This window comes from Pseudorasbora parva, chromosome 4, assembly GCF_024679245.1.
Source record: "Pseudorasbora parva isolate DD20220531a chromosome 4, ASM2467924v1, whole genome shotgun sequence".
Lineage (NCBI taxonomy): Eukaryota > Metazoa > Chordata > Actinopteri > Cypriniformes > Gobionidae > Pseudorasbora > Pseudorasbora parva.
The window spans coordinates 29,496,008-29,523,401 of NC_090175.1; the positions used below are offsets into that span (position 1 = coordinate 29,496,008).

Genomic DNA, 27,394 nt, shown 5'->3' on the forward strand with positions numbered 1-27,394 from the left:
ATGTTTTAAAAAAATTCAGTGTAAAAAGAAATTCAACGTCTCAAAAAATTCAGTGTAAAAAAATTCAATGTCTCAAAAGATTCAGTGTAAAAAAATTCAACGTCTCAAAATATTCAGTGTAAAAAAAATTATGTCTCAAAAGATTCAGTGTAAAATAATTCAACGTCTCAAAAAATTCAGTGTAAAAATATTCAGAGTCAACATCCGGGTAACCAAGGAGAAGCAATCGATCCCTGTATCAAATCTTCCAACATCCAGCCAATCATTTACGCTCCATTGGTCATGTGACGCTGAAACAGGAAGGCGAAGTTCACTTCAGGTGAGCTCCAGAGCTCAGCAGCATGGCTCAGAACACACACGATGGCGCTTCAGTGAGTTTACTCATGACCAATGGAGCGTAAATGATTGGCTGGATGTTGGATGATTTGATACAGGGATCGATTGCTTCTCCTTGGTTACCCGGATGTTGACTCTGAATATTTTTACACTGAATTTTTTGAGACGTTGAATTATTTTACACTGAATCTTTTGAGACGTTGAATTATTTTACACTGAATCTTTTGAGACGTTGAATTTTTTTACACTGAATCTTTTGAGACGTTGCATTTTTTTACACTTAATTTTTTGAGACGTTGAATTTCTTTTTAAACTGAATTTTTTTAAAACATTGAAAAAATGTCATTGGCAAAAAAAAAACAGAGCTAGAAATTCGATGGCTTTTAAAATTCAAAGTCTGATTTAGATGCAAAATAAAATTCAGTGTTAAAAATTTGATGTAAAAAAATTCAGTGCTAAAAATTAGAATTCAAAATCCAGTGGCACAGTTTTACTTCCATAGAAGTGTACCTAAAGTATACTTGCAACATTTCCATTTTAGCACAATCAATCTGTAGTTGGACCCCCATTGGACCACTATTTCCGGATAGTTGTTCCAAATTAGCAGACTTTATGTATATCAATTTAGTATACCAAAATTACGATTGCAGGGTATTTATATGAAATGCATAAATATATAAAGGCATTTATATTTAACATAAAATAAATGTATTTCAAATACATTTTGGTTTGTTTTTCACTCGGGGAATGCACTATAAAAAAATAAAAATGTTAAAATCCTAATTTTACCAGTATTTCATAGATTTTACAATCAACTTTTACAAAGTGAGGAAAAAACACTTATACTGATGTCAAAGAAATGATGTTGATGCTGTTTCTTTAATTAAATGGAAAAAGGTTATCTAATCTAATTTAGAGTTCAAAATGCACTTTATCAAAAACATTGTTAAAAGTCCATTTTAAATGGGATAACTCAAAGACAAATGTTTTGTTCAGGTTCTCTTTACATTTACACCAGCCTTGAATAGTCTGGCCAAAGTCTACACTGGAAAAGAAGTCTGGTTTTTATAAAGAGGTCTGCAGACATACTGATATGACCTTACATACCTGGAAAGTTTTTTGCAGGGACCTTTGCAAAGGAAGAAATTTTGCAAGGAGATTATTAGATCTCAACATGTAACTATAGATGTTACATGTTAAAATGTAAGATATATTATGTTTGAGAATAACAACAATAAACATTAGTCATCTACTATAGAAATGTAATTTTAAATAAACTGGGGGGGGGGGGTTGTGTCGGTTCTACCTTTTTGTTTATAAACCTTCTGTTAAGGAAAAGTTTTCCCTTTTTTATTTTGCAAATGTAAATTTGTATACAGTGTATTGAGATTTTTGAGCAGATGCAAAGATGGTTCACCTCCTATTACTTATGAAGGGGAGAAACTGCAACGTGCAATATGGTAGAATGCCTTCTAAGTAAAAGAGCCAATTGCTGTTTGGTAAAGTAATTGTGTCACTGCAGCTGCCGTTAGAAGCTCCGGTTCCTAAAAAACCTGAGACTTGCATTTAGGACTGCACATGCACATTGGCTGGTCTAGCCCATAGACCGTAAAAAAATGTGGACAACGCAACATCATCCATTTCCGCTTGATTGATTTGAAGCTTTCAGGCGGCCTGCACGGCGCTGACATCTTGGACCGAGTCTGCGCCGTAGCGATTTAGGGACCGGAGTTGCGCATTAGAGAGCAGGAAGTAGAGCAGGAAGTACTGCTGCGATAGCAAAAGCCGCCCACACTCTCACAGGGGGTTGGGGGAGGGGGGGGGGGTTCAATCGAGGCGCGAAAGCTTCAGTTTCTGAGAGGGGTGCTGCAGGCCTGGTCTAGCCTGAAAAATATGCTTTTTTCATTCTACTTGAACGTACGAAAAAAACATGTATGGGGCAGTTCATGTCAGATTTGCTGCTGATTTGAAATAGGTTATTTAAGTTTAGGATGTAGTTTTTGAGATGTCAGGATCCCTTCCTTCAAGTAGATAGTGCTTAGTCTTGGAGGCCCGAAATAGGCAGCAGAGTGAACAGATTTTCCTTGAAAGGGACTTTGTCAGTATTTAAACAGAATGAACCTGATCACTTTTTTTTCAGTGATCAGGTTCATAATTAAAGCAAACTATTCTGTTCATTCTTTGAATGTTAATCAACAATTTCTCTTTTGTTGAATATGACATTCTTGTTGTCCACAGGAGTTGGCATGCTGCAGTTTCCTCTAATTTCTTTTCAAAAGATTTGTCCACGGCTAAATAACTTGCTTAAATGATTTTGATTTGCTAAAGATGCAATCAAATATGTGGGTTTAAATGTGTTTGAGGAAAATAGCATATCTGAACTATGGCCAGAAAAGTATTAAACACACATTTACTCTCCTCTGGATTCGGACTGCAGAGTTGTAATTGATGATCCTGACGTACTGTTGAACTCACTGCTGAGTGTGTATCGAGCAGCACTGCAATTTCATCAAAATCATTTGGTGGGCAAGAAAAAATGACTGACAGACCGGATTTGGCCCGTGATCACCAGTTGAAAAGTTCTGCCTTATACAATGATATAATTAAATGTAGTTTTATTTTAAAGGCCCAACTGGTCAGACCTGTTCAATACCCAAGATGAAATGAAAAGGTCTGGTGTTCGTTTCTGCTGACTGTAAAAAAAAATTGCACAATTAAATACATTGGCCATTAAGGGAGCTGTATGTAATGATGGCTAGGGGTTGAAATGGGTGCAGTCCAAATTCAAAATATTGTTTAACCTGCCCCCTCCTCCTCAAACTTGACAAAATGCAGGTTTGAGGACACACAACAAGAACAAGCGCAGTTGGCATTGGAAGGTGTGGAGACTTACACACTTCAAGTTGAGTTAATTTCTCCACATTTTAATGTGCTCCTGTTCATAGAGATTTTTAGATGGATGTCGAAGCTTTTTAGGTCAGGTAGGTCTGCGATCTCTGACCCCAGTTTGTTTGCTGGCTCCCATGGCAGCAAACAAACAGCAACCTGTGGTGTCGAAATACTATTGGGTAAACTGGCAATATGCGGTATCGCACAGACCAAACCAAAAACAGACATTCTGACACAGAACACACATTTCAAAGTAAAAGAACTGCCTGTAGCATTGTTTTCAGAGAAACGAGTATGAAATGAGCATGTTTTCTAAATATCTGCAAACATTTTTTTATTTTAGTACAGTCAAAAACTTGCATACAGTATCTTTAACAGCTTATTACAATTTATTATAAGGAAAAATGAACTGTTGCTCAGTAATGACATACAGTGTATACTGTATACTGTTTTATTTATTTATTTTTTCCAAAAAGGGAAATACGTTAAAATAAAAAATATTTAGGCTCAAAAATTAATATTTATTTTCCAGGACTTGCTTTTTTATGGAAGCTTGTTTCTGCCACGTAAATAAAACATTTTAAAAGATAAATGTGATTTTTTTTTCACAATTGCACATTTATATCTCGCAATTCTGACTTCTTTTCTCTGAAATGTGACATATAAGCTCACATTTGCAAGTTTTAGAGTCCAATTCAGAGGAAAAGGTAGTTTATATCTCACAATTCTGACTTTATAACTTGCTAACCCTTTTTTATTTGTTATTCTGTGGCAGAAACGATCTTCCATAATTTTCTCTCATTTTAGTAAATCATGGCTACGTTGTACTAATTTGTTCCCTCATTTTAGTTAATTCATAACATTGCCCTAGCTATCACTGTATTTTTCTGGTAAATGTCCACTGTGGAGTTGCAAGCGAGTTTTGTTTTCTAGAAATGTACAAAATATCTCCAAGTAACGTTTAATCAAATAATCTTTTAAACCAACAAACCCATAAAATAGATTTTCTACAAAGAGCTCCCTACCTGGGTTTTAAATTTAAAAACAATTCTGTTACATTTTAGTCACTTACAGTGCATTCAGGTATATTCTGTCAGTTATGGCAGTTGAACTCATGATGACCTTAGCATGCATGCCAAAAATGCTTTATTCAAATTCTGAATCAAAGAGAGCTTTCTGTTTAATCACTGAAACTGTCAATCATTTCAGTGCGAGTTCATGCGTTCTGCACTCACAAAATATCTTTGCAATCAAAGAGCTGACTGCAGTGAATCTCTTATTTGCATCTATACTTTGTTGGCTACAATGACCAGTGTTGGGGAAAGTGACATTTACAGTTTTTTGGATTGCTTAAGCACGATTTTCAAAACAGGGCCTGTCAAAACACTTCACACAATTAGCAAAACACTACAGATCCTTTGCATAATTAAACACTCTTGTATAAACTATGCACGTCTGTTTAAAAAACATACTTTGTTGCCATATGAAGCACACGTTTCACATTACTATACTCTGTTTGAACGGGTTACACACTGCTGTGATAAACCTAAAACACCTTTAGCTCTTCTACTATGATTAGAGTAGGCTACCATCAACAAACTACAAATATGATGTAAATCCACCTAACCAAGCAAGACCAATGTTGCATTTATTTTATTTCTCAACACGCCCACAATGTTGACATGGACATTCATAATACTGTAACAAAATGATACTTTACATATTGTACTGTAAGTTTACTGTAAAAAAAAAACAACAACAACAACAACAACAAAAACTAGACATTGTCTCTTTGCCTAGCTGGATCTGGTCAGAGAGTTTATTCAACATTGCAATGTTGTCATTAGCAAGACACCTTGGAAAGAAACATCTTGAATGAGAAATCCATGCTTTCATTGCTGCTACCTCCTGCTCCTCCTCCTCCTCCTCCTCCTCCTCCTCCTCCTCCTCCTCCTCCTCCTCCTCCTCCTCCTCCTCCTCCTTACTCTTTCTCTGACACTTTTAATTTGGCTTGAACACCGATGAACTCACCTGCTGCTTTTTATAGTGCTTATACACCTGATTGGTGTGTCTACAATCAAGCAAACAACACACCTGATGACTGTGCTGGACCAATTAGTTGGGCAGTGTGGTAATTTGACAGTCACTGCTTTGGTATTGCAAGGAAGTGACTTCACGATAGATTTTTGTGTGTAATATATGTTAAGTGTGTATAGAGTTTTGCAACAAGTGTGAGGTTGACAATGTTCTTATAGTTGTGCAAATATGGGCTGATGTTTTGCTTCTTGAGTGTAAGGTTTTGCTAATAGTGTACTAGTTTTAATATTAGCGTGTAAGCAATCCAAAAAAACTGTAAAATGTAATGCATTACAATAATATATTACTCCCTCAAAAGGTATTTAATTGCGTTACTTTTTATGGGAAGTAATGCACTGTTACTTTTGTGTTACTTTTTCTCATCTGGGCTGTGCTTACTTAGCCTGACAAGCCAGACCCACATCAAGATGTTTGGTCTGGAAACTCACCATAGACAGGGCTCAATCCGAGGGGCGGGATAAACGGTTGTCTTTCAAACTCCCTCTGCACGCGATAGGATAGCGCTACTACAGACAACCAGAGGAGCATGAAGGGGCGCTCGTTGATAGATAACATTCAATGTATCCGGTCGGCAAAACTCCGAACACTTCTTCCCTTCGACTTCGGTGCCATACTTTGTTCTGTTTTTCAGAGAAAAACTTAACTCCAAGTCCTCCAGAGACGCGGTCAAAGCTGATTCGAAAGACCACCGTTCGCCAGCCTCTGTGTTTACTAGAAGCACGCAAGCGCAACTCTGCTGTCACTGTGTTAAGCCCCACCCACCGACTTTATACACGATGTGATTGGCCCGACCAGAGTTTGGTTTTTACAGCTCAGAAGGTATTGAGAGTTGCTAAACGATACTCGTGGCAGATTAGATTGGCTGCCGCTAGGGTGCGTCTAGATTTCTAGGCTAGTGCTTACTTGTTTTAAATAACAAAATGTTTTTTTTTTATTGTTTTTTTTTTTTAGATGTTTTACTTTTACTTTTTTTTATGTTGTACTTACTTTTACCCTTTTACTCCACAAGAGTAATGAATAAAGCCTGCCCTGAAGTATACTTAACTTTATATATATATATAATGGTTTGCATTTTTCATATTTAGATGTATGCATTCAAAACTTACAGTCTCTCACGTCGGCCGATATGGATCAATGACTTTTATTACATCATGCTGCACTTCAGCTTCAGATTTGCTGTCTCTTTAGATTATTATATTTTAAAGCAATAATGGAGAAATGGTTAGACTTTAGTAGAAACTGTGGCTTTACCAAGCTTAATCGCGCTAACTGTAATATAAACTAAATGCTATTGGCTATTGTAAAAAAAGGGGGAGGAGCTGTTCGATGTATCCCACCCTGTCTTCCTGTTTCAGTAGAAATTTTTCGCCAACATATTGAATAAAAACAGTGGGCCTTTAAAAACACTGGTCATAACCGTGTGCATGTAGAAAAAAAGTCGATTCCTGGAAACTAAGCTCATTAACACTGCTGATCAGAGCTCCTGTGCAAACTTATGATCGCTGTTTTCTTACCCTGCAAAACTTAAAGGGAAGTTGAGTTGCCATCCTGTTCTCTCCCTAAACATCTTCTTCTAAGAACGCTCTGAGTAAATAATTAATAATTTATGCTGATGGAAATTCAGTCCCCCTTATCTAGGTGCTAAACTGAAGCAACGCAAAAGAGAAACCAAATCTGATCAGCACAGGAAGGTAATTTCTATCAGTGCCACAGGGATCAGTTTGACTCCTCTCCAATCAGTGAGCAAGTCCCAGCACACTGTTGCCAGGGACCCAACAGATGCTTTTATCTGATCATCCCTCATTATGGTGTGTGTGTGTGTGTGTGTGCATGTGTCTGTGAGGCCAAGTGATGGATGCCGTCAATGTTTCTTATTCACAAAGCTATAGTTTTAATTAAAGGAAAATGCTTTGACCAATGTTTGCACTTGCGTAATTAATTCTGTAAATTTGACAGCAGCGTACGGGTGTGCAGATATTCTTTGCACTGGTTAAATCAACCAAGAATAAACACATGGATTAGCAAACTATTTGTCACCCACACAAACCTCCCTATGAGGCACGTTTGAGATGTGCTGTGTTTTGAAACATTGAGAATACCGCTGTGAGGCTTCTGTGAAGATATTTTGACATGCAGCACTTGAAATGTTTAAGCCTGCAGTAAGACGTGTGATTTTGAGGCAGCAGGTGTGTTGTCTCTGTTTATGCATGATTCACATGGGTTGCAGAGGAGCAATCAATCAAATGATGTCCCTTTGCTGCTGAAATGAGATACTGTTTGTATTATATATTGAAGTCAAACCGGACAGCTCTGTTTTTTTGTTTTTTTGTTTTTTTAACAAGGCAAATACTGTTAGACATATTCCCCAAATGAACGTCCTGGGGTATAATTCTTGTGAAAGTCACTAAGTTCATGCCCCTAGTAACAGTCCACTAGTATGTGGACTTTTATGTGGGGCCTATTATTAATTTGTTCAACTAGCCTAATGGATGGGTCAATGACGTGACACTTGTGATTTGGCCGGTATCTATGAACAAAAAAAAGTGTTTTATACAAGGGCTTGAACAGCTATATGATGAGCATATATATATATATATATATATATATATATATATATATATATATATATATATATATATATATATATATATATATATATATATATATATATATAAAACAAACAAAATACACAGAAAGCCCATCACGCACGACTGCCGCGCACGCACACACACACGCGCACACACACACATAATAAAGTATAAACAAAACAGCGTAAATTCCAGGCCTGGGGCCTATTGCACAAAAATAGGATAAGAGATTAAGCCAGGATATCTTATTGATCCTGGCTCAATTTATCCACTGATACAGTTATTTTCATTATTTTTATCGTTCTTTGTGTGAGTGTGGCTTCAGGGTACGTTTAAATTTTGCATACAGATGACAAGATCACCAAGATATTCCGGCTTTATCCCTTATCCTATATAATTTTGTGCAATAGGCCCCTGGTCCTCTCTCGTCCTTCACTGTCGGCGCATCTTCTTTTATGCACCCAAGCACCCAGGTGGCGCTCATTATCACTCACCACCGGCCCTGCCCTCGCCTCAGGCCCTAGGCCTCGTCCTGCTTGCCACATACCCACATCGGCCCTCGCAGGCCAGGTGGTTTCACTTTATTTTGATGGACCCTTGCACCTACACATCTACTAACTCTAGAATAAGTTGACATGTAGTTGCAAAGTTATTTATAGTCAGTGGAATGTCGGTTGAAGGACCATCACAATAAAAAGTTAGCAGATATCAAGCGGACAGTATAATACTCTAATGAGAGTTAGTTGCAAAGTTACTTCGAGTCAACAGAATGTTCAAAGGGGACCATTAGAATAAAGTGTGTACATTCTTATTAGTAATGTCCCACTGAGGCAGCATACATTTATTATTTGAATAAATAAAAGCAAATGCACTAAATATGTTGTTATTGTTGTATTTCTTTTAAAATATATGCTACAATGCACTGAGGTGCAAATAATAGCATACACTCTAAAAAATGTTGGGTCAAATATGGACTAATCCAGCAGCAATTGGGTTGTTTTAACCCAGCGATTGGGTTATTTTAATCCTGCGGTTGAGTTTTATAATTGAATTTAGAAATATTTGCTAAAGACAACCCAATTGCTGGGTTAGTCCATATTTGACCCAACCTTGGGTTGTTTTTTACCAATATTTTTTAGTGTATGCCACTATTTGCACCAAGTAGGCATCTAAATGACCGCTATTAAAACACTGCTATTTTCACTTACTGTAAATAGCATCTATGGCTGCAAAGAAAATACTTTTTGTTGCTATTTACACTTATTTAAAATATATATTTGTCAGGGTTATGTTTGTTATCTTTGTGTTTTCATTGCTGTGTCTTTTGTCTAAAATTTTATTTTCTGAGTATATGTACTTTATCACTTTTTTTTGGAAAAGTTATACTTCACAACATTGTAATTTTCACTTCACTGTTTCATATTGAATATCATTTAATACGTAATTACATTACAAATGCAGTACTGTATATTTTTACTCAAGTAAAAGTATTTCAAAGTTTTACTTGAGTAAAAGTAAGAAATTAGTAAAAATGTTATGTAATTTTATAACTTCTATTTATGAAATGTAGTGCAGTAAAAAGAACAACATTGTTCTTTGGAATGAAGTGAAGTAAAAGTTTTCTAAAGAAAAACTGTGATAAAGTACATATACTTGAAATATGTACTTGACTAGAATTTAAAAATACTTCACCACTGTCCGCCTCTGGTTTCATTTTAGTTTGACTTTAATCACTCTCTTTTATTAGACTCCTTAGATACCGATTTTCATTTAGTTCACCATCATACTCCTTGTTTGGTTCTATTGCTTGTCAGTTCTCGTCTTTATTTAATGTGTGTGGATTATGATTTCTCCTGGGTTATTATCTGTGTTTATTAAAGACTTTAGAGCCCAAGCACCAATGGATAGGACTGAGCCATACACATCGTGAAAATATTGTTGTCTTATTTATCATCGACCATTTGATAAATTGGGGGAGATTAGCTTCTGCTAATGTGAGCATGTGTTGTGTTTTGCAGGGGGAGCTGCTGAGTCCGTGTCGCTGTAGTGGTTCTGTTCGCTGCACTCATGAACCCTGTCTTATAAAGTGGATTAGTGAGAGAGGATCCTGGAGCTGCGAACTGTGCTACTACAAATATCAGGTCATCGCCATTAGCACCAAGAACCCACTTCAGGTATCTCAATGCTTGCCTGAGCTTTCTGTGGACTTTGGTACAACAAAATCTATTATTATTCTTATGCTGGACACAATACTATGACACCATTATTACTGTGTGTGTGTGTGTGTGTGTGTGTGTGTGTGTGTGTGTGTGTGTGTGTGTGTGTGTGTGTGTGTGTGTGTGTGTGTGTGTGTGTGTGTGTGTGTGTGGGCATGTTTTTGTGACATATGAGGAGACAAATGGGTATAATGACATGGGTATGACGTAGGTATTACAAGGAGAGGGGGAAATATGAGGACATTGACCATGTCCCCACTTTTCAAAAGGCTTATAAATCATACATTTTTTAGAAAGTAAAAATGCAGAATGTTTCCTGTGATGGGTAGGTTTAGCGGTATAGGGGCAGTGTAAGGGGATAGAAAATACGGTTTACAGTATAAAAACCAGTACGCCTATGGAATGTCCCCAGATGTCACAAAAACAAACGTGTGTGTGTGTGTGTGTGTGTGTGTGTGTGTGTGTGTGTGTGTGTGTGTGTGTGTGTGTGTGTGTGTGTGTGTGTGTGTGTGTGTGTGTGTGTGTGTGTGTGTGTGTGTGTGTGTGTGTGTGTGTGTGTGTGTGTGTGTGTGTGTGTGTGTGTGTGTGTGTGTGTGTGTGTGTGTGTTCGTTCCATGTACCCTGATGTTAGTCTGGTAAAAGTAATCCATTTCAGTTTAAAAACTGATCTATATGGTTTGATTTATTTATTTGATATACTCCATCCTCCTGCTCAGTCTAATGCTGCCTTCACGTGCTATAGTTTCCTAGTTCAAATATTGGACATGAACACCTTCTCAAGTCAAAACTTGAATGCGATGAGCTTGTACACAACTTGTCACAACTTCAGTGGAAAGTACAACATTTCCGATAGCACATGAAGGCAGCATAATGCCCCAGTCACACAGAAAGGATAGTTAGAGCTTAGGCTGACATCATTATGAATTTTTTAGAAGTCAGCACAGTTGAGCTCTGAGGATCACATTGCTCCTGCTTCTAGGCTCATTTCGATCTCAGACGAGACCAATTCAGTGATTTGTTAACTTGAGTTATTAAATCAGTAATTGTGAACATTTAATTGAAAAAAAAAATTGACTCAAAGAAAGATTTGTTACTATTGAAATGTAGTGAAGATTAAAAAAAAAAAAAAATTCTTAAAATGAAAACTCTCTAAGTCCAAATAAATAAATGTACTTAGGCCTACACGTGTATCAGAGTAAAACTGCTTAATTTCGGTCCACCATACGTGCACTACATGGCCAAAAAAAGTATGTGGACACCTGAACTCAACATCCAAATGTATTTGTTGAGCAAAACCATGGACAATTCATTTCATAACCATGAGCATTAATAAGGCATCAGTCCTCCCTTCCACTCCTCCAGCAAGGCTTCCACTAGATGTCGGAACATGGTTGCAGGGAGCATTGCTCTCATTCAGACTCCAGAACATCATTGAGGTCAGACACTGATTTTGTACAATGAGGCTTGGCTCACTGTCATCCCAAAGGTGTTCATTGATTTGGCGTTTTTTTTGAAGGCCAGCCAAGTTTTTCCACACCAGAGTCAGTAAAAACTTTTTTTTATAGATCCCGCTTTGTGCAGAGAGCATTACTAAGTTGGAAAATAAAACATTTTGTCCCATTGTTTGGAAATTACATGGATGTATAATTGGTTAAAATATAAACCGCATTCCTTAGAAGGTGATGTTCACATACTTTGGCCATATAGTGCACCTTGGTATACCATGTATGATGATATGATAGTCATTCAGCACCAAAAACCCATACCACCACCACAATACTGAGAGCATTAGAAGTGTGTTTATCTTATTCCTTTCATATTGTGTCAGCTCATGATTAATCTGCTCGTCTGGGTTCAAAGCTTCTGCTCTCACTGATTTTACTTTCAGCCTTTTTCTTTTGATCTGACCTTCAGATGATAAATAGGATATAGTTGTCTGAGTTTGTAGACAGACCATATTTTAGTATATGGAAAGAATTTAAAACTCCATGAATCTGAAAAGTTATAAAATTCAGGCAAGACAATTTCTTAGTGCACCTTTAAAATAATGATATGATTAATACAACTACTATCATTATAAAGATTGGGGTAAGCTAGCTTTCTTAAAATATATGTTTATCTCTTTTGCTCACCAAAACTGCATTCATATAATTAAAATACAGTAAAAACAATAATATTGTGAAATATTCATACAATTTAAAACAGCAATTTCCTTTTTTAATATCTATTTAAAAGTGTATATATATATATATATATATATATATATATATATATATATATATATAGTATGTAATTTAATGCAATCCAGTCTTCAGTGTCACGAGAGTCTTCAGAAATCATTCTAATAAGTTGATTTGTGCTCAAGAAACATTTAACATTTATTATTATCAATGTTTAAAACAATATGTAAACACTGCTTAATATTTATAAGTCTTGATCAATTGAATGCCTTCTTACTGAATAAAAGGTTTGAAAGATAGTGTACGTCTCCATCAGTCTACTTTACTGACTAAATCTATAGGTGCATTTGTCTATATTATAAGTCTGGCTTATTCTGACTGATAATAGGTATACATATTTTGCAGTGTCTTCTTGTTTTTCATGTATGTCTGGTACTGTGCTATCTATTAGTTCATCATATTTTTTTGTGTCTCCAGTGGCAGGCAATCTCTTTGACCGTGATAGAGAAAGTACAGATAGCTGCAGCTGTTCTGGGTTCCCTGTTCCTGATAGCCAGTATCTCCTGGCTGGTGTGGTCCTCCCTCAGCCCCTCAGCCAAGTGGCAAAGGCAGGACATGCTCTTCCAGATCTGTTATGCCATGTACGGCTTCATGGACCTGGTTTGCATTGGTAGGTCATTGGATGCTCAAATTACTGCAGACACCTGGCTCATGTTGTACTTTTACATGTTTGCTTGTTTACCTGTCTGAGTGTCAGACACTGTATGTGGGGGGACTTTTGAGTACATTGTTTCTCGCTGGTAACCAACATTAATTGGAATCAGCTGAAAGTAAACAAGACAAGCCCACTTTACTCTAAAACACAGGAAACTAAATATGCAGGTAGAACAGAGACGATTGTGTTTTTCAGGCAAGCCAAAGGGAGCCATGCGTAATTGCTGCATTTGACTTAATATCATGCATTTTTATAGCCTGAAAAGCCAGATCCACATCAAGATGTTTGGTCTGGAAACTCACCATAGACAGGGCTCAATCCGAGGGGCGGGATAAACGGTTGTCTTTCAAATTCCCTCTGCACACGATAGGATAGCGCTACACCAACCAGAGCAACGAAGGTGAAACAGAGCTCGCTGATAGATTAAACATTCGCCGTATCCGGTCAGCAAAACCCCGAACACATCTTCCCTTCTTGAGAATGACTTCAGTGCCGTTCTTTGTTCTTTTCTCAGAGAAAAGCTTAACTCCAAGTCTTCCAGAGTCGCGGTCAAAGCTGATTCGAAAGACCGCCGTTTGCCAGTTTCTGTGTTAACTTGAAGCACGCAAACGCAACTCAGCCGTCATCATTATGGCCCCGCCCACCGACTCTATACACAATGTTATTGTCTCGGCAATAGTTAGGGAAATACAGCTCAGAAGGGTATTGAGAGTTGCTAGACGACACTTGCAGGCAGATTATATTTGCTGCCGCTAAGGTGCGTCTAGATTTCTAGGCTAGCATTTTTATGTATCTACTGAATAAGATTGAGAACTGGAAATTCATTCCTACATAGATGCCATTCAAAGTCAATTAAAATTCAAATTGGGACTATATACTGGCAGTTACACTATGAATATGTACGATTTTAAAACATCCAATATTAAGTGACTTAAAGGGGGGGTGAAATGCTGTTTCATGCATACTGAGCTTTTTACACCTTTAAAGACTTGGATTCCCATACTAAACATAGACAAAGTTTCAAAAACTAATGTTGGACGTTTGATGGAGTATTTCTGTGTTAAAAATACTCCTTCCGGTTTCTCACAAGTTTCGGCGAGTTTTTTTCGAGTATGGGTGGACTTGACGTTAAATAGATCGGAAGGTCCTTGTATGGGCTGTACGGGCTCTTCTCCCGGTAGGGTGCGCGCGCGCGTGACTAGAGCGAGAGAGAGGAAATGCACGGCGTAAACAGTCTCTCAGGTGCAGATCCAGTCGTCCGTGAACACTTATGACGCGCCGCGCTCCACTTTATTCCTATGGGTGACGTCGAGCGACTTCAACGCTTCAGCACAGCATTCCGGGAAGGCAGCGCTGCATTTGAACCGATTTGAACGCAGAAATGACGGGAAGCTTCAAGGCATCGCTTCAGTCGCGTCGCAAAGTGGATTTCCACACCACTGCTGTCACAGGACTTCACCAAATCATACCAAAGAAGTGTGTTTTTGACAGAGCGGTCCCAGCGATAAAGGTTCGGTCCTTGGAAGCAGCCAGTGAGTAAATCAACATCAAATGTCTCTGCTATTGGCTACCGTCGCATGAGTAAACATCAGTAAACGATACGATCGCGTGCTTCGTCATTCAAATGCGCTAACGGTTACTCCATTGTTGTTCTGTTACACTGACTCTGACGTGCAAAACCGTTTTGCTTGCTACGTCTAAGGTCTAACGTTAGTCAAATACAATAGTCCATAAACCAAATCATGTCCTCATAAACTGCGCGTAAAGACACACAAAGGCCCCTAAATACAGTACATACCACAGAGACGGACATCCTGATGTTGCCGTTTCTCCTGTTCAATTTATTTCAGCCTCAGATTTGATTGTGGATCATTATCTGTATTAGCTGAGATAGCATGGGTTTCTCCACGCTTGAGGACATCACCGCTTTGCGCGCTTGTCATTCTTTAGCTCCGCCCACACGATACGCCTCCAGGCGCTCGTTTTTTTCCGGAAAGACTCGGTACAGCCCATATTTCTTTTATAAATATGATAAAACTAAAGACTTTTCGGAGATATGAAGGATGCAATACTACTCTATAGGGACTCAAGATTGACATGAGATTGACTGAAACTGAGTGTTTCACCCCCCCTTTAAACGATTAGACTAGCAATGCTAAATTAAATGGGCTATATTTAGAATTAAACTATCTTAATGATTACTGCTAAGGACTGATAATTGCTACAAATCAGATTTTTTTTTAAATTAAAGCTGCGGTCTGTAACTTTTTGCACTCAGTTAATAAACAGAACTGCATGCGTGTTGTGGAAAAGCATTGCAGCTGGAGCTACTTCTCTCTGTTTATGTCTATGGTGAGTCACGCAGGGACTGTGCTCCTTCCTACCAGACCACTCTGAAATAGACCCAATATAAACACTTATTATAAGTGTACCATAATGATTCAGGGTAGGACAAAAACACGGTTTGGAAAATGGATTCATGTTGTACATTCTCATTATATATATTTTTTAATTTCTTGAACAAAAAAAGTTATGGACTGCAGCTTTAAAATAACGTTAAATATAACACGTTTAACAATAACCGTTTCAAACAGTATTTTGCTAAATAGTTTTCATACAATCTCATCACATTAATTATTTCAGTAAACAACTCAATTAAGTTGTAGTGCAAGAGTACTCAACCAGTCGATCGCGGACTGCTTTCCAGTTGATCACGAGAGTATATTGCACTCTGGTATATTGGTATATTGCCCTTTTTCGCTCTTCAGTGTTCATGAACCTCATGTCTCAAACCTCAAATACATAAAATATTAACCTTTATAGACATTTCTTGAGTTAAGAAAACTGTTTATTTTAAAAAAGTTTTTTTTTTTTTTTTTTTTTACATGTTCCTATTACATGTGAGAGTCATAGCATGGTTCAAGTTGCATGAAACTCAACATACTCATTATATAGTTGTCAGCAAGCAGACATGGGCAAAGCTTTAGAAACTGGTCTGGAGGAGGGGCTCTATAGCGCCACCTTTTGACAAAAGTTGGGGGACAGTTTTACTTACAGTCACTAAACTCAGTAAATATATTGTTCTCATCGAGCCAGACAACTTTCTAATTTACAGTCATTAGCTCTGGCCAACAGGAAGTCAGCTATTTTTGTTTGAATGTAGATTTTTTTTTGTTTCACGGAATCGCCGCAAATTTCAAGATGGGTCCACGGAAGTGATGCCTATGTATGTCAATGACAGGAAGCATCCGTAGTTCACACACAGATTCTCTGTTCCAACACCTTATTCGTCAGTTTGATTCAGTCAGCATCATTTTATTTACATTTATTTTATTTTTATTCAGACACGTTTTGAACGCGTAACTCACTTCCCTTAACCTAACCATTTGTTATTATAAAAATTATTATAAAAAACAGTATAACAGTAAGATACTGCAGGCACAATTCATTCAGAAAGTACAAATATTCCAAGTGTTTCAAGGCCAAACGATTAATTTGTGTGAAGTAAATCCCCAATTGCGATCAGTAATGTTAAGTCCATCCCCGAAAATACATTTCAAAAATTTCAGCCGGAAGAGATGTTACATCACGTCAGCTTTTACCATAGACATCATAAACAAATGCACGTTATTTTATGAACAGATGCATTTTTAAGGACTTCAAAAGCAGCTACAACTACTGCCAAAGCTTAGCCTGATGTGGTCATAACATGTAGTCAGAATATGAGTCTGAAACTGCTCCATTGGGCTGTGATTATGGGGTGTGTTTCAACCGAACCAGGAAAGACATCAATTGGATAGATCTACAACCAATCAGAGCAACGAAGCGATGTCATAACGTTAGTTGTCAAATGTCAACAGAACTCAACTGCACTGTGTTGCCAAGTCCGCTTTTTTTTCCCGCAGGTTGTTTTTTATGTCCGCGGGTTGAAGCGACTATTACGTGATATATAGACCCATGAATGCGACTTTTAGCAGGCAACCTTGCCAAAATAACACACATTTTACCCCCCAAACACCATTTTTTTCCCGGAGAAAGCTTGGATTAACCAGGACTTTTTAAATATGACTATGATTTTATTATTCTGAAAGAAGAATATACACATAGGATGATGTGAGGTTGAGTGAATCATGGGCTAATTTTAATATATGGGTGAACTATAACTTTCAGCATTAATTTCAACATATATGGTAAAAAAAAGAAACAAATCTTTTCAGCAATAGATAAAGGCTTAACGCTGTTTTGAACTGTTTTTCTCCGCGGAAGCTTTGCATAAGAGCTAATAAAATATTTACACTCAAGACAATATGTTGTGTCTAATTTACTTGAGACAAGTAAATGTTAGCCATGTAATAAGCTGGATAATGTACACCCACTTGGTTGTTATTGCAGAATAAACCCTGCTTCACTCTGTCGGGGTTTGTTCTGCGATAACAACCGGCTGGGTGTTCATTATCCCTTATTTAAACATTTTAGAACGATAGTTATTTTTAGCCGTGGGTGGCTGTCTCAGTCTTTAAGGGTTAATAACTAGGTTAATAAAAATATTTAAAGACCTTGAGATAAATACTGGACTTCTGTACTTTTGAGTTGTAAAAGATAACTTTGCAACATTCTATGACATTAAATTAATCTAAATTTAAAGGACCTTGTGGTTGTGGTTAATAGGGGCACCTGCTGCTGCAGTAAATGTGTTGTATTTAAATGACTTTGACATAGTCTTTTACATTCTCCCAGTTTAAATAAATTGTTTTACGTGCATGCACAGTTGCCCTAAAGCCACCAGGGTGGTGGTGCCACAGAGGCTTGGGCCTGTCATTACTGCTTGCAGCTATATTTTGTTTGTTGTCATTCTCTAATTGTAAAACTTTAAAAACATACGTTAGAGCTTTAACAGAAGCATACCATAGTTTAATATTCGACCTGTCTTGAAAGGTTTATGCAGAATCATTAAAAATCTATTTCTCTGTTGAGAAAAGTAATGGAATTTTTACTTCCAGTACCCTGCTGTTGCTCTCTGTTCCAAATGGTACTTTCAATTATAACTTACTTTCCCTTATTTGGAATGACCCTTTAACTGAATTTCTCTTTCACAAGGCTGTTACAGCGTATAGACAATCATCATTTAAAGGAAGTCATTTTGCAGTTTGTTTGCCATTTGTGTGATTTTGCAATAGATTCTAAAATGCTCAATTGTTCTTAAACACCAAAGGACTATCAGCAGAAATAGAATTACAAAGGGTCGATATTTGATGCAAACGTATACTTTCCACAACAATCTTAAGTTTAAATCTAGACTTTTTCCCATTCAAAATGAAGGTTCATTTATATATAGATAAGTGTTCGAAAAACATTTTCTACACGAGCAAGCCCCTCTCTCGCTTCAAGAGCCCTGCCTTTCAGATTAAATGGGGTTCAGCGATGCTCACTTCTGATTGTAATTCACCCTGATTTGCAGATATTATAACATTTGTCATATGTAATTTGGAAGTGAATAGACCAAATATTTATGACTTTATGTGATATGTGATGCTTTGTCACACTGGCATAAAGGATTACAAGGAAGGACATGCTGGGTTTGATCTCTGGAGAAAGGGCGAGACGATGAGTCCAAACAGGCCAGCTTAAGGGGTGATCCTTCTAATGCATCGCCATGAGAGAAAGTACACACTGCTCCCAGATGATCCACATACAATTGAGGCAGTAAATAACACGCACAGACATATTGTGTCTGTCTTTTTGTCTCTCAAAGGAAATGTGCACCTAATTAAATGATAACTTTTTTTTCTTTCCAATTATGCTTCAGCTGAAGAGCTTAGAGTTGCATTGTTGTAACAAAATCATTTGGTGGTGGTGGGGGGGGGGGGTACTGCAGCTAAAGCTAGAGCAAAAAATTGTCCTTATTGTCCAAATTTCATTATTTAGAATACAAATTAAGATATTTTTAATAGTCTCTCCCTGTCCATTAGTTATGTAGTCAACATTTTGAATCAAGTTTAAAATATTCATTTGAATCAAACAAATCTGCCTTTCTTATTTTGCTGATTGAGTCAAGAGAATCATAAAAACACTTCTGAAGAGTTTCATTAACATATTCACATTTGTATTCAAACGCACTTGCCTTTAGACTTAACGCTTACGTGCATGCCGTCACCGTCCTTACAGACTAACATTTTTTCAGATTGCAAGTTTACACAAAGAGGATAATGGTATAGTTTCAAAAATATTTCAAAACCTGTTTCAAGGTTTGCGTTCTCTAACCGGGCACTGTTTCTGTGCGAATGAGCGGCCGGAAGCATTGAAAAGAGTGTTGTGTAAGCGCGCCCCCCCCCCCCCCCCCCCCAAAAAAAAAATGTACAGATTTTTTTTTTTTTTTTTTACAACAGAAATGAATCAATCAAAAACTAAATACAATAACAATACAATAACTTTTTTTTTAGAGCTGCTGTACAGCCAAAACAATCTCTATTCCATTAATTTCCTATTATCACTGTAAAGCTGCTATGAAACAATCTATATTGTAAAAAAGTGCTATTTAAATAAAGGTGACTTGACTTGACATAAACATTGTCAATTTAAAATTTTGACTCTTGAACCTCATGCGAAATCTGTATGAGAATTTTTTTTCACCTTCACATGAAATTCCACAGATTCCTATGGAAGCCTGTTTCTGCCACTAAATAAAAAATAAAAAGAGATTGCAACTCTTTATCTCAGAATTCAGAATTTTTCTCTCACAACTGTGAGTTATAAAGTCAGAATTCTGTGATATAAACTTGCAATTGTGTGAAATAGTCATAATTCTGAATGAGAAAAAAAGTCACAGAATTCGGACTTTATATTACACAATTGCGAATTTATCAGAATTGTGACTTTATTACTCACAGTTGTGAGAGAAAAAATTAGAAATTGTGACTTTGCAACTTGCAATTGTGAGAAAAAGGTAAGAACTCTAAGAATAAAAGTCGCAATTACTTTTTATTTTTATTTTTTATTTAGTGGCGGAAACGGCCTTCCATAGATTCCTAACACAAAATTAATTTTTAATTTTTACGGGACAATGGTAAATGTGACTGCACCTTAACTCGCAATAGTATTGAGCAATGCCTGTAACCATTGCAACAGATAGCGAAAAAATCTGAACTTTGCATTGCGACCTGAGAATTTAAATATTTCTAAGCTATTTCAGATAATTTCTGCTCTTTTCATTTTCTCAGATATGCAGCCAAAAACGATCTTTATCTGCTTATCTGTCTCTCTATTCACTCAAAACTCCTATTCTCTGCAATTTTGTATTTCATTTACATTTTAGATACCACTAGGGAAAGGTTCACACAGCTGCAGTATAAATTTCAGTTTTACACACAATTTATGGAAAATGTACTAATAATTTTTTGCCAGAACATTATCCAGTAATTTTACAGAAATGTCCGGTGACCCTTAAAACACAAACTAATGCAATGTGTAATTCAAAATACAGATAAAACACCTGTAAAAAAAACGAATACAGAAAATTCCTTCATATTTATACAGTTTTATTTATAATTTTAAACTTATATTAACTTGAGCATTTGAGAACAACATGTTATGCACAGGACACTACAAAGACACAATTTGTGAGTGCAACGGTCAAACACGTCTGTCTCACTCATGTTTACATAGAAAAATAATGAAAAGTGGTGCAGTCAAATGGAAAAACACATTCTGTGTGAATGGCCCCATAAAGTGCTAAATTTAATCTATAGCCGAACTCACTTATTATCAGGACTCACACCTTAATTTACTATTTTGTTTGACCTGTACTGGGTAAATAGAATCACGTTGGAAAACTAGTTTAGTAGTCATGTCATACAGTGCTATAGCCAATCTACACTACACACACAGCTGACGTATTTCATGTATTCTTCTGGGGTTCAGATAACTCGCAGAGATGGAGTTATGAGCCCTTCCAACCACTGTCTTCCATCAAAGCCTTTATCAGTTTTGTGGTCTGGGTCCCTCCCAGAGCTTTGCTCCGCACTCAACAATTCAATGCCACTGTTGGATAATGGATGACTTTTTGCCTCCGTTTGGCTCGTTTATCAAATAAGGTCATGTTAACTGTAATGAGACTTTCCAGCGTTATGGAAGTCACCATATTTTATATATATTGTCATCACTGATACAGTTATTATTATTTATATACAGCAAAGGACAGAAAAAGACTCAACTTTTGCTGTTCATTCACACAGACAACATTCAAACTGCTTGTGTAAGCTCAACTGTTGTATGAACAAGATCATTTTAGAGTTAAAGGGGTGGTGAAACATTCTTTCGAAGGCTTGATTGTGTTTGTGGCGCACTGTAACATGTTTTCATGCTTCGTTTAAAAAAAGGCATTATTTTTCATATTTTTTTCCTTTATTCTACACTGCTCTGTCTCTCCTTGTAAAAACGGTTTGATGGTTTCCAGGTTCTATGAAGCGGGTCCCTTAAAATACACAATGGGCTCAGATTGGTTAGCTAGCCCAGTGTGTTGTGATTTGCTAATCAGCTAGTGCACATTTTTCAGAAACCCCTACCTTTACCTGTAGTCTGTAAAGACTATGGTGATCGTGAATGGTACCTTTTGTGTTTTTAGAACGATTATAGACATATATCTTTCGCAAAAACTATTAACCCAAAATGAACAGAACCATGTTTAGCATGCCTGTAGATAAACAAGCATGTAGATAAACAACACATAAAAGCTGTAATTAAAGAATAATTGACACTAATTCTAGTCCACTGTTGAGATTTTTAAAAAGTTTGTAACATGTGTTTTTTTGGAAAACATTAAGTATGAATGAGCATTTAACAAACTGGTCTGCAGAGCCAAACAGCGTTGTCATTTGTTTACTAACTTGCTACAACGTACAATTAACAATAAAAACTATTACAGGAAAACACATCAACGAAAAATATATCATACTTAGGCTACAGGTTGTGGCCTGTAAACAGCTTCTGTTTTTTAAAGTTGGAACTGCTCCATCTTTCAGGACAAGCTGCTGTGCATTGAACTCGCATTGAAGACTGTGGAAGCTTTCCTCCGTAAAATGTGTTGCACAGAGAGCGAGATTTGGGTTATAATTATGAGGGGCCGAGTTCAAAATAAATTTTAACCATTGATCCCTAACTCCCCCGTCCCTAGAAAGGCTGAACAAAGTGGACCTGCAATCCGGATGAAAATAACAGCGTTTCGTTGGCATTACGGCAACAACACTTCAGCCTACTAACTCTTCTCCACAGCAATAAAAAATGGCCTCACCCACCTTATTTAATATTCTCGGAGGAGGGATTTATTTAAATATTGCTATAGTTTGCTATTTTCCTTAAAATTGATTTTAAAAATATATATATATATATCTCCCTTTGTATTAAACTTTAAACGTTGTAACTTTGCAGATGTTGTTTATGCTCAAACAGCAACATTGCACACTAGCTAAAGTTAGAAAAGTGAAATCGTGTTTTACCACCCCTTTAAGCGTTTGTAAATATGATTGAAAACACACTTTCTTTCACACATAGTTCAATTGCTTGGTCCAAACAAGAGTCTTATTGCTACTGCCTCTCCCTGGCCTTTCTGGATTCAGTTCACACCCAAGTTTGAAAAACAGTGTTCATCATTCTGGTGGCCACAAGAAAAGGCAGCGTGAAAGTACCCTAAGGTAACACAGAACACGTTTTTGCATTCCACTGTGCTGCTTACCATTATTTTTGGCAAACATGCACTAGACGGATATGTTTGACAATTGCAATTGGTCTTTTGTCTTTTGCAGCATCTCATGTATGACATGCAAAAAAAAAAAAAAAGTTTTATAAAACATGTCTGTAGACCTTGCACATTTTGGAATTAGATTTATTTTATTTACTTTCCAATGTCTCGCATTTTTAAATAGTTACAGTAAAGGTGTGGTCAAATTTACCTTTTTTTGGAAAACTAACCATTTCAGTAGGAATCAATGCGCTCAGGATTTTCACATGAAGACAAAAGGTTTTCCCTTGCAGATTTCATATCGGGTTCAGTCGGTCAGCAAATTTCACCACATTAACATGCTTGGTTTGAAAGTGACTTAATGTCCTAGTGAGTACCTACCACTCAAGTGTCTCTACACTTCTGACTACAGATAATGTATTCAGCACTGACAATTGTATTCTACTGCTGTGTGAATGTGGCCATTTGAATAAACGTACAGGTATTGAACCGAGTATCTGCGCTATAGTGGCAGTTTGATGTACGAGGTTTAGACAGCTCTCTATGATGTATTGCAGATTGGACATAAAGTCATACGGGAATTAAAGCAAGAGTGTCAACAAGTGCAGCCTTCTCCTTAACATCCGCAAATGACAGCTACAACATAAAATATCTGCCGCCTAGTAAATGGGCATCACAATGCTGCAGAAGCTGAAGTGGAATGGCTGTTTCACCTCTCCAGTGGCTCAGAGGGAATAATGAGGTTTTCTCAAAGCAGCGCTATCTTGGGTAATCGCTACTGCAAGAAAAAAGAAAGAGGGTGAATGGGATGGAGCTGAACAATGGTGATGTCGAGATTGTTTTAGTGGCTCATCCGTTTGTGCGTGTGCATGCTGTAGATCAATGGCAGAGCTCCTCAAGAGTTTCTCACCGTGATGTATCGCTCTGTCTCTTTAAGCAGCCAGACTGGGGGGGAGGCAGAACAAGAGTCCATTCTGTCTGATTAGGTGGAGAGAATGGAGATAATGCCTAAAGGCGATCGTTTCATTGAAACACTATCACTGAGAATAGCTTTAGCCTTTTATTATTTCCCCTCCTGACAGGAAGGGGCATCAGGTCCTCTGAGTTTTTTACAAAAACGTATCACACAACATTTATATATATAGATATTCATTTATCCAAAATGTGTGTTTATCAACTGTTGATGCTTTCGGCCACCAATAAAACACTAAAACTATAATCTCTGTTTGCTTGTTTTTCACCATATGTGAAATACATTCCACAGACCTCTCCATATTTTTTCTCAAAAGCAGTGTGGAACATGCATGAAAACATTTAACTTTCCCTGCAAACGTCGCAATGCAAAGTCCTTTTTTCAAACATTTTAGCTTTTTTTTACATTTAAATATAATTTTTCTTTGTGTTTATTCCATGAGTGGAAAACAGTTATTATTTTAATTAAAATTAATTAAATTTATTTTGTTTTACTTCTTGCACTTCTTCCAAATCATTGAATTCAGGTGTTCCAATCACTTCCATGGCCACGTGTGTATAAAATCAAACACCTAGGCATGCAGACTGCTTCTACAAACATTTGTGAAAGGATGAGTCACTCTCAGAAGCTCCGTGCTCAGTGAATTCAAGCGTGGTACTGTAATAGATTGCCACCTGTCCATTCATGAACTGTTCTCATTACTAAATATTCCACAGTCAGCTGTTAGTGGTATTACAAAGTGGAAGCAATTGGGGACAGCAACTCGGTAGGCCAAAATGGTAGAACCCGTAAAATATCAGAGCGCGCTGAGGCGCAAAGTAGTCATCAACTTTTTGCAGAGTCTGTAGCTACAGAACTCTAAACTTTGTGTGGCAGCTGTATGGGTTTCCATGGCCAAACAGCTGTATCCAAGCCTTAAGGGGCCGGCCGCACACCGGCCGCACAGCTCAGCGTCACGTCTCGGGTATCTCACACCGGACGCTCAATTTTGAATCGACTTCTGACAGAAGAGCTGCACGATGGGTGTAGCTTGTAGCACAGGGTGAAATCAGTATGTACATTGACGATTTGAGAGAAATATTATATACATTTAATATAATACTTTGAAATGGTGCTCAGTGGCGCGACAGGATTTTAAAACCCCTGGGTCGCTGCGCACAGGCGCCGAATGCCGCCGCTGGTGTGTGTACACTCATTGAAAACAATGTGTTCATATTTTAAAGACGTAGCGCGGTACGGCGCTTCGCATCCGGTGTGACACCCCCTTTACATAACCTAGTGCAATGCTAAGCGTTGGGTACAATAGTGTAAAGCATGCCGTCACTGGACTCTAGAGCAGTGGAGACGTGTTCTCTGGAGTGATGAATCACGCTTCTCTGTCTGGAAATCCGATGGAAGACTCTGGGTTTGGCTGTTGCCAGGAAAACAATACTTGCCTGATTGCATTGTGCCAAGTGTAAAGTTTGGTGGAGGGGGATTATACTGTGGTGTTGTTTTTAAGGGGTTGACCTTGGCCCCTTAGTTCCAGTGAAACGCTGAATGCTTCAGCATACCAAGACATTTTAGACAATTTCATGCTCCCAACTTTGTGGGAATAGTTTGAGGATGGCCCCTTCCTGTTCCAACATGACTGCACACCAGTGCACAATGCAAGGTTCATAAAGGCATGGATGAGCGAGTTTGGTGGGGAGGAACTTGACTGGCCTGCACAGAGTCCTGACCTCAACCCAATAGTACTCTTTTGGGATGAATTAAAGCAGAGACTGCGAACCAGGCCCTCTCATCCAACATCAGTGTCAAGAATGCTCAAAAATTAATTCCCATAAACACACTTCTAAACCTTGTAGAAAGCCTTCCCAGAATATTTGAAGCTGTTAAAGCTGCAAAGGGTGGGCCAACTCCATATTAAACCCTACGGATTAAGAATGGGATGTCATCAAAGTTCATGTGCATATAAAATGTTTGGAAATATAGTGTACATTTGTTTGATGTTTTACCCAAAATACTGTATGAATAGGGGTTTTCTTGCAAGAAACATTTCAAAGCTTTTCTAAAGTTGTTTCATTACTATTTTTATAACATATTATTTATCACCATTACACAAGAATTATTGTTGTATATATTTAAGATTGCTCAGATGGGATGAGCTCTAACTCTTAATATTGAAATAGGATATAATATTGTGCCTCATTATAGTCATTAGTTTAATATAATCTGCCACAATGTAGATTTATCTAACAGGGTAAGCACTATGGGAACAAAATAGGAAGGAGAGGGAGACCAAGACTGAGAGTGAGAGTGAAGCTAAGAGAAGAGACAGGTGGCAAAGTGGCTTTTCACAGCCGAGCGCTCTTCCCATCCACTGTGGGACTGGACTGGTTGAGAGCCAAAAATCCCACACTACAGCAGAATAAACTGCTGATAAAAATTCAAGCTTTGCCCCGAGAATTTCCTATAGCTATCCCCTTGGCGCAAGGAAAATGTGTGTGTGTGTGTGTGTGTGTGTGTGTGTGTGTGTGTGTGTGTTAAATCAATACACGTCTCACATTCTCTCCTTGTAATGAGAAGGATGTGCAGGAGAGAGAGAGAGAGAGAGAGAGAGAGAGAGAGAGAGAGATATGGGGATGTGGAAAATCAGGTTGCAGCAGCAGCAATAGCATCTTCATGATGCTGGAACGCTAATAAACTCCTCCACAACCTAATTTCGACTCGTACACAGTTGCTGCATATAAATCCCGCTGTGGACACATTAATTCTGCTCTGTCTCCTGAAACTCCAGTTATCTGTTCCAATAAAGCTAATAACAGCAACAAATACAGCATCAACACCAAGATTAAAAACCACGCTTTTCCACCCATTTAACTGAACAAATATGACTGACGTGATATGAAAGGTGAAACAAATTTGGCACAGTCTTGTTTCATTTCAGGTTTTCTCAACCGCAGGGCTTGGGCTTTGGCTGTTGTAGAAAAGTCGATTGAAACCCGTGGGTTATTATTACCTTCTCACACGCTGCTTGTTTTAGTGGTCTGCAGTGTACAGTGATAACGTCTGTTAGTGGTCTGTCTCATTGATTCTGGAGCATCTAGAGTGAGAGGAGAACCTCAAGGGCTCTAGGGAGGGCACTAGCCTTTTACAATGAACAGAGATCGGTTTCAACTCCACAAAATGCAAGCCTTTCTAATTTAACATTTGCAGTGTGATTGGGGGAAAAAAAGAGGTTTAGTGTCATCAGAGCACAGAGAGTGAAAAACGAAGTGGGGAGGGGGGGGGGGGTTGGAGAGATGGTAGCAGTCTGAAAAAAAAAAGTGTAACGATATGTGCAGTCTTGCAGACATTCAGAGGGGAACCCATAAAAGTATAATGTCACATAAAAGATTAATGCAGACCACCACTCTTTTTTTATCTGGCCCTCTGAACAAACAAATACAATGGTGTGAGTTAAACCAAGCCAGAGGTATAAAAAATACACAAAGAAAACATATTGACAGCACATCAACACTTTCCTAAATACCTGTTTCTCACTGTGCATTGCAAATGCTCTTGATCCATGAAGTCATTAGGTGCGTTTACATGGAGCACTGTAATCGGTTTAAAAGTCCAATCCGAATGAATTTGCTCCATATAAACACCTCAATCGGAATAAAAATGCCCAAACCGAAAGAAA

At 37.7% G+C, this 27,394-nt stretch overlaps 1 protein-coding gene across 1 annotated transcript in view; it reads left to right on the forward strand.

Moving 5' to 3' along the window:
• Positions 1 to 27,394, forward strand: part of marchf4a (membrane-associated ring finger (C3HC4) 4a) — a 102,212-nt gene that overhangs the window by 68,108 nt on the left and 6,710 nt on the right. The window contains exons 2-3 of the mRNA XM_067441500.1: positions 9,929 to 10,084; positions 12,784 to 12,976. Of these exons, the coding sequence (XP_067297601.1) occupies positions 9,929 to 10,084; positions 12,784 to 12,976 (349 nt within the window). The remainder of the gene's footprint in view (positions 1 to 9,928; positions 10,085 to 12,783; positions 12,977 to 27,394) is intronic.